The sequence below is a fragment of the Phyllobates terribilis genome, unplaced genomic scaffold (assembly GCF_046119375.1).
Source record: "Phyllobates terribilis strain yellow unplaced genomic scaffold, ASM4611937v1 Scaffold_4__5_contigs__length_816908805, whole genome shotgun sequence".
Lineage (NCBI taxonomy): Eukaryota > Metazoa > Chordata > Amphibia > Anura > Dendrobatidae > Phyllobates > Phyllobates terribilis.
In genome coordinates, this window is record NW_027362764.1 from 119,040,812 (window position 1) to 119,059,848 (window position 19,037).

A 19,037-nucleotide genomic window follows, 5' to 3' on the forward strand; every position below is an offset into this window, starting at 1 on the left:
AGTGAACAATTTCTGTAAGCAGGTAAAAGGTCTGAAGTGGACTCCTGATGTGGCATTTGCATTTCGACGCTGTTGCTGTGAACCCACAAAATGCAGTCAAAGGAGCTCTCAAGGGAAGTTAAACAAACCATGTTTAGGTTGAAAAAACTAAAAAATCCATGAGAGAGATAGCACAAATGTTAGGTGTGGCCAAATGAACAGTTTGGTACATTCTGCAAAAAAGATTGCACTTGTGAGCTTAGTAACTTAGTAACTCAAAAAGGCATGGACATCCACAGATGACAACAGTGGTGGATGATCGCTGAATCCCTTCCATGATGAAGAAAAACTCCTTCACAGCATCCACACAAGTAAAGAACACTCTCTAGAAAGTAGGTGTTTTAGTATCTAAGTCTACCATAAAGAGACAGACTTCATGACAGCAAATACAGAGGGTTCACCACAGGGTGCAGACCATTAATCAGCCTTTAAAATGGAAAGGCCAGATTAGACTTTGCTAAAGAACATCTAATGAGGCCAGACCAGTTCTGGAAAAGCATTCTTTGGACAGATGAAATTAAGACCAACCTGTACCAGAATGATGAGAAGAAGAAAGTATGGAGAAGACTTGGAACCACTCATAATTCAAAGCTCACCACATCCTCTGTAAAACATGGTGGAGGCAGTGTGAGGGCATGGGCATGCATGGCTTTCAATGGCTGCGTGGGTCAGGGGGATGCGCAGTGAAGGGAGTGATGCTACTCACATGGGGCTGCATAGTGAAGGGGGTAATTTCACTCACGTAGGGCTGCATGCTGAGTGCCTGTGTGGAGAAGGGAATGATGTTACTAGCATGGGGATGCATGCTGGTGGGCTGTGCAAGGAGATATGTGGAGCTTATATTGTATATAGGGTGTTATCTGAGTGCTCATACTGTATCAAGGTAGCTATGTGGGGGCTCATATTGTATGTAGAGGGCTATGTGGAGGCATATTGCCAGGACCTGTGAGCTGTTATCCTCATTGCAGTACAGCTTATGGTCTCTTGGTTCTTGTTCCTGATTGAAGTAATTCCCTGATGAACCCCTGAATGACCAAAAGAGGGGGGGGGGGGGGAATTGTGTCCAAAGATGATGCCATTAAGCTAAGCACACAACTGTTCAGGCTACATAGGGTCTATATATATATATATATATATATATATATATATATATATATATATATATATATACAGTTGATATCAGAAGTTTACATACACTATATAAAAAGACACATATGCATGTTTTTCTCAATATCTGACATTAAATCAGAATAAACCTTTCCCGTTTTAGGTCAATTAGGATTACCATAATTTTTAATATTTGCCAAATGCCAGAATAATGAGAGAGAGGCATTTTTATTACTTACTGCAAAGTCAAAAGTTTACATACACTAAGATTACTATGCCTTTAACCCCTTTACCCCCGAGGGTGGTTTGCACGTTAATGACCGGGCCAATTTTTACAATTCTGACTACTGTCAATTTATGAGGTAATTACTCTGGAAGGCTTCAACGGATCCTGCTGATTATGAGAGGATCCTGCTGATTATGAGATTGTTTTTTCGTGAGATATTGTACTTCATGATAGTAGTAAAATTTCTTCTATATCACTTGTATTTATTTGTGAAAAAATCAGAAATTTGGCGAAAATTTAGAAAATTTTGCAATTTTCAAAATTTTTATTTTTATGCCCTTAAATCAGAGAGATATGTGTGGCGCCCCTGAGGGTTCAGTTGCCACAGAGGTACTGCATCTCACCCAGAGGTGTGGTATCTCACTCTCAGGTAAGGAAGGAGTACAGCTCAGGACCCTAACACCTGCATTCACTACACCACATTTCCGGGGGACAGGGCGAGATTGCTCCTACGGGACAGCACTGTCCCTGGTCCCTGGCTGGAGTGGGGGGAACCACCTAGAGAGGAGGAACCATGTAGTGGATGGGGTGGAGGACGTAGATCCTGGGAGCGCTTGTAGTAGGAAGTATAAAAGGAAGGAACCATCTTGGTTCAAAAAGGAGAGAGAGAGAGAGAGTTCAGTCAGAGGAGGAGAAGTGACAGGAGCAGAGGCTCTGCACGAGCTCTGCTCCGGAGGCGGGCCTAGCACTGAGGCCCAAGTCTGAGAGGAGAGGGAGCAGGACGGCTCCAGGAATGAGGAGTGAAGGGACCCTAGGGGTACGGGACATGCAGCAAGCTACCCGTACGCCCGCTGCTACCAGGAGGTAGAGGGGTCAGGCCAGATAAGGGGAACCGGTCCCTCAACTAGTGGAGAAAACTAAGAAGGCTCAACTAGAAACCGGAGGCTGTAGCACTTTATGTACTGTAAGTCAGAAGTCCACGCTTAGCTTCACTAAGAAGGTAGCCACATAGGACCCAGGGGACGGAACACACGTCGCCCGCCAAGGCCCGGTGGTACCGGATAGAAGTGTCGCTAGGTGTGAGGTGCAGGGAGAAGGCCAGAGAAAGGTCACACAGAAGGGGGCCCTTATAAGTACTCCGAAGCTATCTGGGGGTGGACTGAAACCCTCACTGCGTACCCACAGCATGACGGGGGAGATTGCTCTGGTACCTGTAATCTGGACTGCAAAACTGTGAGTAAAGACCCTGGGACTGCACTATCTTGTCTCTGCGTTCCTTACTGCACCAGCATTCACTGCACTGGAACGCCCTGCACAACCACCATCATCCACGTACACTGCCCTGAAGCTACACTCTTCCTGTGGGGAGTTATACCACCTTTGCTGCTATACCATCAGCTTCAGAGGACTGCTCCACAGCGGCGGCCTCGCTAGCCGCACTCCACAGGTGGCGTAGTCGGACATTTACACCCATATATATAAATACGCCTTGGATTGACCGCCCTGGGTCACGGACCGGGTCACCGCCACAGTGACTACAACCCCCACGGCCCAGGGGGCGCATCATATGTTACACAAAATAGTTAATAAATAACATTTCCCACATGTCTACTTTACATCAGCACAATTTTGGAACCAATTTTTTTTTTTATTTGGGAGCTATAAGGGTTAAAAGTTGACCAGCGATTTCTCATTTTTACAACAAAATTTACAAAGACACTTTTTTAGAGACCACATTACATTTGATGTGACTTAGAGGGGCCTTTATGACAGAAAATACCCAAAAGTGATGCCATTCTAAAAACTGCACCCCTCAAGGTGCTCAAAACCACATTCAAGAAATTTATTAACCCTTCAGGTGCTTCACAGGAATTTTTGGAATGTGGAAGAAAAAAATGAACATTTAACTTTTTTCACAAAAATGTTACTTTAGACCCAATTTTTTCATTTTCGCAGGGGTAACAGGAAAAAATGGACCCCAAAATTTGTTGTGCAATTTCCCCTGAGCACACAGATACCCCATATGTGAGGAAAAAACACTGTTTGAGTATACCCGAGCACCCGATGCAAACTCAAGTAGCGAGCACTTGCACTCAACACTAGTCGCCATATCGTCATCGTTTTTTTTTACTTTTGAAAAAAATCCCAACCCTAGCACAACCCCAACCCTAACCTTAGCCCAACCCTAGCCCAAAGCTAACCCCAACCCTAACCCTAGAGTTTATTTTTTATGCCGTTCCTCGTGCGGTATAAGTGTTTAGACGACTTTATACTTCGGGTCGGTGCGATTACAGCGATACCAGAATCATATCGGGTTTTTATGATTGACAGCTGTCACACACTAAAAGACGCATTTTTTGTAAAATCTAGTTTTTGCATCGCCATATTTTGAGAGCTATAATTTTTCCAGATTTTGGCAGACAGAGTCATGTGGCGGCTTGTTTTTGCGGAATGAGTTGACATTTTTATTGGTATGATTTTCAGGCACGTGACATTGTTTGAACGCTTTCTATTCCGATTTTTGGGAGGCAGAATAAACAAAAACAAACAATTCAGGAATTTTTTTTTTTTAAACTATTTTATGCTATTCCGCGTGTGGTAAAATTGATAAGGTAGCTTTATTCTTCTGGTCAGTACGTTTACAGCGGTACCAAATTTATATAGTTTTTCTATGTTTAGGTGCCTTTACACAATAAAAGCTATTTTATAGAAAAAAATATTTTTTTGCATCGCTTTATTCTGAGAGCTATAACTTTTTTATTTTTCGGCTGATGGAGCTGTATGGTGGCTTGTTTTTTGCGGGACAAGATGACATTTTCAGCGGTACCATTTTTATTTATATTCGTCTTTTTGATCGCGTGTTATTCCATTTTTTGTTTGGCAGTATGATTATAAAGCATTGTTTTTTGCTTTGTTTTTTATTTATTTTTTTTACCCTGTTCACTAAAGGGCTTAACTAGTGGGACAGTTTTATAGGTCAGGTCGTTCCGGACGCGGCAATTCCAAATATGTGCACTTTTATTGTTTGTTTTTTTCATAATAATATTTATTGATGGGTACATTATATTTGTATTTTTGGTGGACTATTTTATTATTTTTTTTTATATATATTTTTACTATTTTTTTTTTCATTTTTAACACTTTATTTTTACTTTTATACTTTTTCCCACTATGGGACTTTCACTTTTTTTTACTCTGATCGCCTGTATAGCATAGGGATGGAGCACCATCCCTGTGCTATACAGGCTGTCAACGCTGCAGATGCAGAAGATACTTTGGTCATGCACTGCGCATGACCAAAGTATCTTCCTGCTTTCTGGTTACCCGGATGTTGTCATGACGACATGGCAACATCCGGGAAGCCGCGGCAGACAGCATTGAACACGGGCAGGAGAGGTGAGTATCGCGATCACCTCCCCTTGCCCCCGCAATGCTGCGATCGACTTCGATCGCAGCATTGCGGGGGTTAATGTACCGGGAGCGGTGTGGGACCGCTCCCAGCACATAGCACCGGGTGTCAGCTGATTGTCACAGGCCCGCACAGCCTGTGCCTAATAAGTACTTGGCTCTTAAAGCCCAGGGCGCAGGTACGTATTAGTACGCCTTGGGCTTTTAAGGGGTTAATTACATATTATCTGATTACCTATCGAGGATGACTGGTCAGTTAGAGTAGTAGTAGGGCTACATAGGGGCAGTCGACGAGGAACGGAGATGCCATATCATGTAAACTTAGGGTGCCAACCTCTGCTGTCTGGGAGGGAATTGTGAAGGGCAAAACAAGTCCCCATCTCCCCTCATTTCTGCTCTTATATTTTTAAAATTACTGTTTTTCTGTGCAAATATGTGCGCATTCATGTCTTTATGTATGGGGTTTTTAAACTAACTAGATAAAGAGAGAGTTTTTCAAGGTTTGTTTTGTTATGGTTTACTTGTATTAGGGCCCCATAGGCTGATTGCTTTGGCTGCTGATTGAGGAGGCTAGATGGGGGCTCATGTTGTATGTAGGGGCTAAGTGGGGCTCATATTGTATGTAGGGGGATGTCAGCATAATTAATTCTGCTCAATATTAAGTCATATAATTATTGATAATTATTATTTTTTAATCTATGTTAATATTGAGCAGAATTAATTTCAGCCTATTGGTTCGGCCTCCACAATAATTAAGGTCTCTTATGTGGCACCTTGGGAAAATTAATCTCCCACCCTGCTCTATTATGTATAGTGCTGTTATGTATGGTGCTGTATATAAGGGAAAAGTTTGCACAGCCCACTATGCTATCTCTATCACTTTCCGTGTATGGATGTGCACCAAAGCACCAGTGTGTTACTCACATGACCTATCACTTGATTTATCAAACAGGATCATGTGACATGTCACGTGATACATCCGGTTTCTGGGGGGCCCATGTCTTCTGAATTTCCCGGGGCCCTGGCTACTGTTAATCCCCCCTGTGTAAAACGCTGCATTTTTGTGCACCAAGAATATACAGCATCAAAAACTCACCAAAACCTCATAGTGGGAACTTAACTTTAGGCCTCATTCAGACGTCTGTGTTGCACGTGCGTGTTCTATTCGTTTTATTCACAGATACAACACATACCCATTATAATCTATGGTGCTGTTCACACGTTGGTGTTCTTTCTTGAACTGTGTGTCCGTGCAAAACATGTTTTTTTCGAGTATCACAGAAGAGAAGAACCAATACAAGTCTATGGGTCCATGAAAAACATGTACAGCACACGGATGACATCCTTGTGTCATCCGTGTGCTGTACGTATTTAACGTTGCAAATAATAGGAGAAGCTTTGTAATTTATTTATTTATCCATACATGAAAATCACTGATGACACAGATGGTAAAAACAGACACGCAGACCAAACGCTGATGACACACTGATCCAAAACACTGATGACAGCAGCACTAATTTTTTAGGGAAGTGTTTAAACAGGGAAGTGTGAATGAGGCCTTAGTTAAACGGAATCGGACAGTAAGATTTGCTATGTATTCTGAGGACAGCATGAGGTAGGGGTTAAAAAACAGATTTCAACGATGTGTCACATATCAAGGTTGTGTGCTGTTGTTTACTTACAATGAAGGTTTTATCACCTGATGATTATCATTGCCCGGACTACAGCAGCACATAAATGCTAGTCCGACTCTAACCCTTCTGTGATAAGCAGTTCACTGTCTATAGACAATGTAAATGCAGAGCTTGGTGTGGGCAGGTGCAGTGTATTCAACTCTGCTGCATTGCTAAATCTGAGAACCAGTGCACCCAGTAAACTAAGCGATACATTACTGGAATCAGGGTCCCTGCCCCTACATTATGCTGCTTCTCAGATTAGGTAGCAAAAATCTGGTGGCAGATTCCCTTTAACATCCTACAACTTTGGCTTCTAAGTTACAGCGCTCATGATCTTTAAGCTACAGTAATAACCTCCAAACAGATGTTATCCTATCCAAGACTGTAGTAACCTTAGGGAGCTTGAAGGAGCTTTGATGCATTTGTTGAAATATTGTCTCCAGAATTGATCGGGAGATTAAGTCATTCAGAGGATAGACTAACAATAGACATTCAATAACTGATGGCCGAAAGTTGATTCGGAACATCTGATACTAGGGTTGAACATCAAACTTAGATGAAAGAAAAACCCTGAAGCCTGATGCTGACATTTTATTTCGGAAAGTCAATAAGCCAATTCTGGCAGCCTTCAAAAAGTGTTTTTCCTCAGATTATCACAGGAAGGGAGAACACAACAAACTCTTTATAGTGTTATAACTTTACTTTAATCCCTTCACCCCCTAAGTCCGTTTTCACCTTCATGACCAGGCCAATTTTTACAATTCTGACCAAATTTATGAGGTAATAACTCTGGAAGGCTTCAATGGATCGCACTGATTCTGAGACTGTTTTTCATGACATATTGCACTTCATGCCAGTGGTAAAATTTGATCAATATGACTTGCATTTATTTGTGAAAAAATGGAAATTTATTAAAAATTTGGAAAATTTAGCAATTTTCAAAATTTTAATTTTTATGCCCTTGAATCAGAGAGTTATGTCACACAAAATAGTTCATAAATAACATTTCAAACATGTCTACTTTATATAAGCACAATTTTTTAAACTTAATTTTCATTTGTTAGGAACTTATAAGGGTTAAAAGTTGACCATCGATTTCTCATTTTTCCAACAAAATTTCTAAAACCATTTTCTTTAGGGACCACATCACATTTGAAATGACTTTGAGGGGCCTTTATGACAGAAAATACTCAAAAGTGACACCATTCTAAAAACTGCACCCCTCAAGGTTCTTAAAACACATTCAATAATTTATTAACCCTTCAGGTGCTTCACAGAAATTAATGGAATGTGTAAGGAAAAAAATAAACATTTAACTTTTCTAACAAAAATGTTACTTTAGACTCAATTTTTTTTTTTTGCTTTCTCAAGGGTAACAGTAGAAAATGGACCACAAAATGTATGTGCAATTTCTCCTGAGCACGCGGATACCCCATATGTAGAGGAATACCACTGTTTGGGTGCACGGCAGGACTCGGAAGAGAAGGAGCGCCATTTGACTTTTTGAATGTAAAATTTGCTTGAATAATTAGCATATGCCATGTCGCATTTGGAGAGCCCCTGATGTGCCTAAACAGTGGAAACTCCCACAAGTGACACCATTTTGGAAACCAGACACTTCAAGCAATTTATCTAGATGTGTGGTCAGCACCTTGAACCCCTAAGTGCTTCACAGAAGTTTATAACATTAAGCCGTGAAAATAAAAAAAATCTAATTTTTTCCCACAAGAGGAGAAAATGGACCACAAAATTTGTTGTGCAATTTCTCCTGGGTACACAGATATCCCATATGTAGGGGAAAACTACTGTTTGGGTGCATGGCAGGGCTCAAAAAGGAAGGAGTGATGTTTTGGAATGCAGACTTTGATGGAATGGTCTGCGGGTGTCAAGTCGCCTTTGGAGAGCCCCTGATGTGCCTAAACAGTGGAAAACCCCCACAATTGACACCATTTTGGAAACTAGACCGCTAAAGGAAATTATTTAGATGTGTGGTGAGCACCTTGAACCCACAGGTGCTTCACAGAATTTTACAACGTTGATCTGTGAAAATAAAAAAATATATATTTCTCCCACAAAAATGTTTTAGCCCCAATTTTTTTCATTTTCACAATCATAGCAGGAGAAAAATTGACCCCAAAATTTGTTGTGCAATTTCTTCTGAGTACGCCGATACCTCATATGTGGTTGAAAACTTTTGGAAGCACAGTGCCAAGCTCAGACGGGAAGAAGCGCCATATTGGAGTTCAGATTTTGCTGGACTGGTTTCAGGGTGCCATGTCACATTGGCAGAGCCCCTAAGGTGCCAGAACAGCAGAACTCACCCATAAGAATCCCCATTTTACAAATAATCCCCATTTTACAAATCAATGAATTCATCTAGGGGTGCAGTGATCATATTGACACCACAGGTGGGTCACAGAATTTTATACCATTGGGCTGTGAAGAAAAAAATAAAAAAATTTCCACCAAAATTTTGTTTTAGCCCCAGATTTTACATTTTCACAACGGGAAATGGGTACAAAAGGCACCAAAATGTGTCTCCCAATTTCTGCTGAACGTAGACATACCCTATATGTGGCTGTACAGCACTGCTTAGCCATATGGCAAGCCTCGGGAGGGACAAAGAGATAGTTGCCTGCTGGAGCCCATATTTTACTAGAAAAGTATGCGGACTCCATATACAGAGCCCCTAAGTGCTAGAACAGTTATGATCTGCAACATGTACTAAGGAAATATAAGGGAAAACTGTCCCAACAGTAAAACTAAGCTGAATCCCTACGATGTAGCGGGCAGCCTGTTCCTAGCGAACAGACCCGCCTTAGTCCTCGGCTAGTCTGAACGAAGACCTATAGCATAAAGGGAGGGGTCCCTAAAAGAACTAAGGACTGGGACAAAAATGGGACACCTCCTAAACAGAGAAGTTGTTACAGAACACAAAAAGACAAACAGACAAAAAAAGTACTAGAGGTCCCAGAAGGACAAAACAAACTGACAGAGAAAGGCACTGAAGCACCTGGCTAGAGAAACAGTCATACACTGAAGTCCAGCACAGCCAAAAGGACAGAGCTGGAATATAAAGGCAGATGGTCACATGACCGCAAAACACACGATGGAAAAAACAAACAGGAGGGTTCTAACAGTAGCCCCTCTTTTTTGAGGATCTTCCGGATCTTTCAGGCCCAGACCTATCTGGAAACCACTTGTGGAAAGCTTTAACAAGCCTAGGAGCAGATTCATCATCTGTCCTTACCCAGGAGCTGTATTCGGGACCGAAACCCTTCCAGGAGACAAGATACTGTAATCTCCCTCTATGCCATCTAGAATTCAAGATACGAGAAATTTCATATTCGCCGTCTTCTACCACAGGAGGAACTGAGACAGTGGCATCCCTATCTGATACATCAACCTTTTTCAACAAGGAAACATGAAACACAGGATTAATCTTCCAGGAAGTAGGGACATCCAACCTAACAGCAGACTGGTTAACAACCTGAAGCACTTTAAATGGACCCACAAACTTAGGACCCAGTTTTTTAGAGGGAATCCACAACCGCAGGTTCTTCGAGGACAACCAAACCATGTCACCCACAGTAAACAAAACCTCTTTACGTTTCCTGTCAAAATACTTCTTGGACTTTTTGTTAGTCTCTTGAAGGTTACAACGTACATTAGTCCAAACTCTCTCCAAATCACCGGAAAAATTCTCCTCCTCCGGCACCGCCGACCCCAATTTGGAAAACGAACCAAAAGACGGATGTCTCCCAGTACAACAAAAAAAGGAGAACACCCAGCAGAAGAGGATGTATGATTGTTAAGAGCAAATTCTGCGAAAGGCAGAAACTCAGACCACACCTCTTGATTGTCCACCACAAAACAACGCAAAAACTGTTCAACATCCTGGTTCTTTCTTTCAGTCTGTCCATTAGACTCAGGATGATACCCAGATGAAAATGACAAATGGACTCCCAACCTGTACAAAAAGCACGCCAAAAGCAAGCCACAAAGTGAGGTCCTCTATCAGAAACAATATCCGTGGGAACGCCATGGAGCTTGACAATCTCCTTAAAAAACGCCTTAGCGAGTGTCTTGGCGCAGGGCAACTTAATGAATGCAGCCAAATGACACATCTTACTAAAACGGTCCACGACCACCCAGATGACAGTAAAACCCTCAGACACAGGAAGATCAGTAATAAAATCCATAGTGAGATGCGTCCAAGGCGCACTAGGAACCTCCAGAGGGCAAAGCAACCCCGCAGCAGGAGTATGTGAAGCCTTTGACCTAGCGCACACAGTACACTGACGCACCCACTTGATGACTTCCTTTTGCCATCCAGGCCACCAAAAACTGCGACTGATCAGTCTCTTAGTCTCTGAAATTCCTGGATGACCTGCCAATCGAGACTCATGACACTCCACAAACAAATCTCTCCTAAAGGCTCTAGGCACGAACAACCTCCCATGGGGAGTGTTATATGGAGCATCATCTTGAGCTTTCAGAATCCCATTCTCCAAAACGGAGTCCAAAGCCGCCACCACAATTCCTTTCTGTAAAATGGTCTCCTCCTCGGCACCGACCGTAGGAGAGAAGCTGCGAGATAAAGCATTGGCTTTAACATTCTTAGTACCAGGGATATAGGTAACAGAAAAATGAAACCGAGAAAAAAAAAGTGCCCACCTAGCTTGACGGGCATTCAAGCGCTTGGCAGCATCCAGACATATCAGATTCCTATGATCTGTGAAAACCTGAATAGGAAATCTAGCGCCTTCCAAAAAATGACGCCAGTGTTCAAATGCAAGTTTAATAGCCAGCAACTCCCGATTTCCAACATCATAATTCAGTTCGGTTTCTGAAAATTTCCTCGAAAAGAAGGCACAAGGATGTACTCCACCCTTGTTCTCCTGAGACAAAACTGCTCCGACCCCCACCGATGAAGCATCGACCTCGACCAAAAAAGGCTTGGTCTCATCAGGCTGCATAAGGATAGGGGCAGAACTGAACCTCTCTTTGAGATACTCAAACGCTTCAATGGCCGTATTCGCACCTTTCCTGGTGAGATCGGTTAGAGGTTTAACAATTACCGAAAAATTCTTAATGAATTTCCTGTAATAATTGGCAAAACCTAAAAATCTCTGTATAGATTTCAAACCAATAGGCCTAGGCCATTCCTGCACAGCCTGAACCTTCACATCGTTCATCTCAAAGCCCTCGCTGGAGACAATGTAGCCCAAAAAACTAATTTTCTGCACAGCGAACTCACATTTCTCCAGCTTACCAAAGAGTGAATTATCACTCAATAACTGCAAAACTTCACGTACACTCTGCCAATGGGACTCCAGATCTGGTGAATAAATCAAAATGTCATCCAAATACACAACCACGTTCTTACCAATCAGAGGTCTCAGGATGTCTTTAATAAGGTTCTGAAAAAATGCAGGTGCATTGGTAAGACCAAAAGGCATCACCAGATTCTCAAAATGACCTACCGCAGTGTTTCCATTCATCACCCTCCTTCACATGTAACAAATTGTATGCCCCCCGGAGATCAATTTTGGAGAACCACTTGGCTCCCACTAACTGGTTAAACAAGTCAGGAATTAACGGTAATGGGTAGGAATTGCGTATGGTAATCTTATTAATTTCACGAAAATCCAGACATGGACGTAAACCGCCGTCCTTTTTTTAACAAAGAAGAATCCAACTGCCACTGGTGACTTAGAAGGTCTAATGTGACCAGCAGCCAGGCTTGTCTGTATGTACTCCTCCAAGGCCTTTCTTTCAGGGATAGTCAGATTAAACAAGCGACTTTTGGGAAGAGTAGCACCCGGAACAAACTCAATGACGCAATCATAATCCCTATGAGGAGGTAAAACTTGCGACTCCTGCCCCGAGAAAACCCTCCAAACATCTTGAATAGGTACAGGTAATTCCACTTTTTCCACAGCCGCAATGCGACCATTACAACATTTATCATAGCACTTCGGACTCCAAGACTTAATCACATTAGTAGACCAGTCCAATAAAGGATTGTGCAGTCTTAACCAAGGCAATCCTAGAACAACTGGAGAGGGCAAATTATCCAAAACACCCAAGTCCAAAATTTCTTGGTGAACTCCATTGATAGTGAGAGGAAATGCAGCAGTCTTGTGAGTAATACATTTCAAAGGAGTGTTATCAATTGCAACCACAGAAATAGGTGATGACAAAGGTCTGGATTTCAATTTAAGGTTTTCCAAAAACCCTTTATCAATCACATTAAGTGTTGAACCACAATCCACAAATACCTGAAATTCAATCAAATCTCCCTGCAGAGTAGTACTCCCAGAAAGAAACACTCCTGCAGAGCGTAAGCAGGCTATACTGGCGTAACTGACCCTTTTTTTTATTTACTTAAACGACGCTCACAATACTTAATCAAATGGTCAGCTTTACCACAATAAAGACACAATCCCTCGGCGAATCTCCGGTCTTTTTCCTGAGAGCGGAGTGACATCCCCCCAACCTCCATCGGTTCCCCACCGTCAGAGCAGATTTTCTGGGGACTAGGACCTGACATTACAGGAGTCTTTACCTCATTGAGCCTGCACCTCAGTCTTCTGTCTATACGAACAGCTAACTGCAGAGCTTCCTGCAGAGTCTCAGGTGCAGGGAATGCAATTAGTAAATCCTTAACCCTTTCACTCAGACCAGCAAGAAATAAACATCTCAGCGCCGAATCATTCCACTTAACTTCTGAAGCCCATCTCCTGAAGTGTGTGCAATAATTTTCAACATCATCTGACGCCTGATTCAAACGTCTAAGTTCTGATTCAGCAGATGAGATTCGATCAGGATCATCATATAATAGACCCATAGCAGAAAAAAATTGTTCAACAGACCTTAAACACGGATCATTAGGCTGGAGAGAAAAGGCCCACCCCTGTGGTTCATTGCACAAAAGTGACATAATAAAACCAATGCGCTGTGATTCATTCCCAGAGGATCTTGGTCTCAAACGAAAATATAACAAACAAGCATTTTTAAAGGAAAAAAAATCTTGCTGTTTACCATAGAAAAACATCAGGCATTTTGGGTTTGACAAAATGCGCTCCAGGACAGCTACTCACGTGTTGCTGAAGCTCGGCCACCTCCAGAGACAATCCCTGCAGGCGTTGAGCCAACTCCTGGATAGAAACCATACTGATCCCCGAATTTCTTTCCTTTTAGTTTTTTGGGCTGGACTTACTGTTATGATCTGCAACATGTACTAAGGAAAGATAGGGGAAAGCTGTCCCTACACTAAGACTAATCTGAATCCCTACAATGTTGCGGGCTGCCTGTTCCTTGTGAACAGACTCGCCTTAGTCCTCGCCTAGTCTGAACGAAGACCTATAGAATTAAGGGAGGGGTCCCTACATGAACTAAGGACTGGGACAAAAATGGGACACCTCCTAAACAGAAGTTGTTGCGGAGCACAAAAAGACAAGCTGAAAAAGTACTAGAGTTCCCAGAGGACCAAGCAAACTTGACAGAGAAAGGCACAGAAGCACCAGGCTAGAGAGACAGTAGAACACTGAAGTCCAGCTCAGCCAGAAGGGCGGAGCTGGAATATAAAGGCAGATAGTCACATGACCGCAAACCACAAGATAGAAAAACAAACAGGAGGGTTCTAACAGTCAAGCCGTGAAGGTCCCGTCATCAGTGTAGCATTACCTGGACTGTGCATAATATTTTCTACATAATCAAATGAAAAGAACTGTGCTCCAGCCACCATGAGAGGCCCTATACTTGTTTATTTCATAAGAAGACACCGTCTTTCATACACTTGTTATGGGGTGTAACCTATACTGTGAATTGCCGCCACTTTGCCTTTTTGTTAGAGAGACTGTACCCTGTTTTCTGCTTCAATAAAGTTACATTTACAAGTTCACATGTGTGTCTGGCTGCACTAATATCACAGGCGCTCCAACACCTGCACCCAGACACCACATCTACAGGAGCGCCCCCGGGGGATGTTATACCATCTCCATAAATGCCACCTCCCACAATTGACAATTGTTGTGGACACGAGAGAAGTGCTTAGGGGTCCAGCTGCCCACTACAGCTACTGTGACATTAAAATATGCTGCAAAAGGAACTAAATATCCCAGCTGGCCCCTCTGCAACATCTGGAGCCTCCCCCATGACTCACTGCACACATCTTGCATATGGCATGTGCCTTGCCACAAATTTTACTTCAGTCAGGTACTAAAGCATATTTCTGGTGTAATTTATGCCACCAAAATGACATAAATGTTGAATAATTTGCCATGCTCGCTTTGTCATGCCCATCCCGCCACTTCACCAGACCAGCAGGGACTGGCGTAAAAACACCAAAAGTCACAACATTTTTGTGCAACTTCAAAGTTGCACAAAAAATTTGTGACATGTCAAAGTGTTTTCCACCATGATTCTGGCAAAAACGCTTTGTTGAATTGTCTTTCTTTTGGTTTAAGATGATCAAAATTGTCTGCAAAACCATTAATGCTTATTTAAAAAGCAAAATCAATAGGGATTATTGAATTATTTTCTATACCTTAACTTTTCTTGAATTGTATTAACTTCTACAATTTGTCATTATTCCAATTTATTAAACTCTTGCACAATCCATTAAAAAGTTATACATTAAACATATACCATTTTGAACAAGCATGGGTTAACAAAAGGCTCAATTCACTGCATGTGTTGCCTCAATCTCAATATTTACCATTTTGAACAAGGAGTCTATGGGTGGCTGATGGTATTTCGTCATAAACTCCACTCCTTCACAGACATTCAGTAAAAAACATACATGCCCAATATGAGAGTTGGCCAACAGATATCTGACGAATGGTATCTATCAGATGTGTAGGTTTTTCCGTTCCTTTTGGCTACCATCTGGCACCATTTTAAGGATATGTTGGGTTTGGAGACAAGTTAAATGGGCTTTCCCCTGTTTTAAAGGGAACCTGAGAGCTAATACATGTTGCCCGATCTACAGGGAGCATGTATCAGACTCTGGCTGTATTTTATCAGCCAGGTATGTTTGACTCTGAAATGCTACGGCAATTCAGAGAAAATAGCTGCCAGGGACCGAGCCACATTGGAGACTGGTCTAACGGGTGGATCCCTAGTGGCTTCTCCTTGTCTGCAGCCCTGGAGTGACAGGTCTCTCCTTGCATGCTTGTATAAGGAGCCACATCAGAGAAAATAGCTGCCAGGGACCGAGCCACATTGGAGACTAGTCTTACGGGTGGATCCCTAGTGGTTTCTCCTTGCCTGCAGTCCTGGAGTGACAGGTCTCTCCTTGCATGCTTGTATAAGGAGAGACCTATCACTTAAGGGGAGCTGGTGGGAGAAAGCTGCCAGGGACCCACCTGCCCGCTAGTTTCCTGTGCATTTCTCATGAGAAAGAAATTATATAAAATAACGGAGTAACCTATAATCACCCCTTTCATCCACAGCAGTAAGTAGTACCCACTGGTCTCTGCTAGCTTCCTGCAGCTAACATGTGCCGACCATGCATACATGACAGTAGCATGAGAGACTTGTGACTGATGAGGTCAATGAGTCCACTGGCTGCAGTGGTCATGTAGTTGTGTGTGGCACACATTTACTGCAGGAAGTAAGCACAGACTGAGGGATCACCAGAGCCTCAAGACTGGACACAGCAGGGGTAAGTATAGTTACTTCTTTTTTTTTATACTGTTCATTTGTTGTTGTTAATTTTTTTTAAACTGACAGAGAATCCCTTTAAGGAAGGAAACCTCCATAGTTTCATCAGCGGTTAAGGTGAAAACTTTAGGGGAGTGCTCACTGTTTATATGTTGCCCTTCTAATGAGCAGGACAGTATATAATAATGACGGCACTTGGATGTTGTTGGAGTGAGAAACAATGGTTTTAATCATTAAACGTTCCCCAATTTTTCAATCATCAAATGAAGATGCCACTAACCAAAAAGAAGTCATCGTAAATGGCTACATCAGTGATGACCAGTATTAAATGTGAAAGCAGAAATCTTACCCAGTGATGAGGTCACATAGGACATACTGCGCTGTAAATGAGTGCTGGTAAATCTGCAATAATAAAGAGAAATGTATGAGGAACACTGACATAAAACAAGAAGAAATATGCAGGTGTAATGCCAGCTGTTATGGATTACTCTAGAACAAGCGCTGGATGCACATACTGTATACAGTATACTACATCGTACTTTACATTGGAGATGGAGATAGTATAGAGCGTGCCACCACTCCATTCATTGTCTATGAGACTGCTGGAGAAATCTGAGTAATGCACTTGGCTATTAGATCCATAGACAATGAATGGAGCAGTGGTACAGGTTGCAGGCTCCACTCCTCCCAGACTGGACATTTCAATGCCTCGTTCTTGGCAAGTGAGTCTGATCCATTGGTCAGACTCACATGAGCCTGAAAATGCAGAGGATTTGCAGCATATTTCACCCTTAGCACTCCTGGGAATTTTAAAAATCTAGCATTGGTCAATTTACAATTTTCTCTGCAGTGCGCATATGAGATTTTGTGAAATGCTGCTACTGTAATACAACATGATTTCCTCTTTAGAAACAAAAAAAATCCAAATGTCACTGCATTTGCTTCTTCCAAACATACACCAAGGCCCTGATTCATCATTGTTTTTGCACTTGTTTTTTGTCTAGTTTTGTGCGTTTTGCGCCTTTCTTTTGTTTGCACCATATTTATTATTCTATTTGTGCTTTTTTAAGTATATTTCACATATGCTCATCTGTTTTCTAATTTTTTCCACATTGTGGACAGAGTCTAGCGATTCCAGATGTTTTCAGCTGAATCATCAATTGTGACTTTTAAAAGGGTTGTCTGGAACTAATTTTTTTTTTTACTACAAGCCTAAGAACTAACAGCCAGGTAGTTGCTACATACCTGCATGTTGTGTCAGGTGCCGATATCCTCTCCTGCCGAAGATTCAGCATCGTCCGCTGACATCATGTTGACAGAGCACTGGCTTCTCTTCCATTCTATTCTGTTGACAGGGCGGGACTGCTGATGTTATGCTGATTGACAACTGACTGCCCAACTGCATGAAGTCGGCAGTAACACCCCATCATCAGAGCAGCCCGGAAGATTAAGAGCTGCCCTGTTGACATGGAACAGCTGAATCATTAGCAGGAGCGGTCAATGACTGCTCTGTGCTGGCACCGGATAGAACAGGCAGGTAGTTAACAACAATCTACCTGTTATTTTTTAGGCCTTTAGTAAAAAAAAAGTCCTGGATAAACCCTTTAAAAATTTGCTACATTTTGCCCAACTCCACTCCAGTCTCCCCCATTGGACCATGGCCCCAGTATCAGTATTTGGTCAGTATTCGGTCAGTATTTTTTCTCAGGAGTGGGAGCCAAGACCAGGTGAGGAACAATCAGAGAAAAGGTACAATTGAAACAAAGGCACTAATTCTGCATTTATCACCCACTCCTGGTTTTGGGTCCCACTCTTGAGAAAAAATACTGACTGAATACTGACCAAATATTGATAGTGGCCGTGGCCTAAGGCTTCTTTTAATCAAAAAGTCACAAAAATGGTAAGTAACAGGAAAAAAAGGCCATTTTTCACTTTATGCCAAACTCATAAACCTCGTTAGACATTTTGATAAATTTGGCACAGTAAACCTCAGCAAATACCATAAGACAGAAAAAGAAAAGTAACTTAGAAATACAGCAATTGATGAATCAAGGCCATAGACCTTTAGGCTAAATTCCCACAAATAGGTAAACTAAAACTCACCAAATACTCATTGTGGGAGTGGGGAGCTTAGCACTCTGTGTTTTTTGTGCATCAAAAACATGCAAGATTAAAAACTTACCAAAAACTCATAGTGGTAACCTAACCTTACAGTTCCAGCAAAATGGATGGGATTTATAGAAATCTTATGCTTATTGTGCTTTCTTTTCATGCAGCGTAAACTGACCAGCGGTACTTTTTTGAAATCTGCATCATGTCAATTTCTCTTGCGGGGACCCTGAGGTTTTTGTGCAGATTTTCTGCATATGCTTTTTTATGGTGCACTTCCACTGCGGAAACAGACTCTGCAAATGACTGTATCACTAAGGTTTGGTTAAAGCCAAATAACAGGAAGTATAAAAAGCAAAGCAGTTTTACTTAAAACATGACATACCGAAAAGAGACAAAAACCGTCGTGTCAAAAATGTGATAAAAATGCATGTAAAAAACACTCAAAAGCGCAATGAAAACACAAGTAACTTAATTTACTTACTAGGCGCAGAAATTCTGCAACATCAAAAAACTGACCAAAAGCTCATCGTGGGAACATGGCCTTATATCTTTATAACTGACGGCCCATAATATCTGTTATAGACTCTATAAATGAAAACCCAATTAGTGCAGTAAGGTCAGCAGTGTCCTATGTCGAGCCCCCAATACCTTGCCGGATTTCACCATTTTTGTTCATGCACCTAATTACATTTCAGCATTTCCGCAGTGTTACTATCAGAGGTGAACCTTGAAATGTAATAATGTCAAAAGGCTGTAATGGTGAAATGACACAGGATTATGATCCAACGTGGCCGGCG

The 19,037-nt window shown here is 42.0% G+C and overlaps 1 protein-coding gene across 4 annotated transcripts in view; it reads right to left on the reverse strand.

Annotated features, from left to right (window-relative positions):
* DPP6 (dipeptidyl peptidase like 6) overlaps nucleotides 1-19,037 on the reverse strand; it is a 2,068,973-nt gene that overhangs the window by 399,800 nt on the left and 1,650,136 nt on the right. For all 4 annotated transcript variants that reach the window (XM_073677704.1, XM_073677702.1, XM_073677705.1 and 1 more), the window contains one exon: nucleotides 16,478-16,530. In XM_073677704.1, the coding sequence (XP_073533805.1) occupies nucleotides 16,478-16,530 (53 nt within the window). The remainder of the gene's footprint in view (nucleotides 1-16,477; nucleotides 16,531-19,037) is intronic.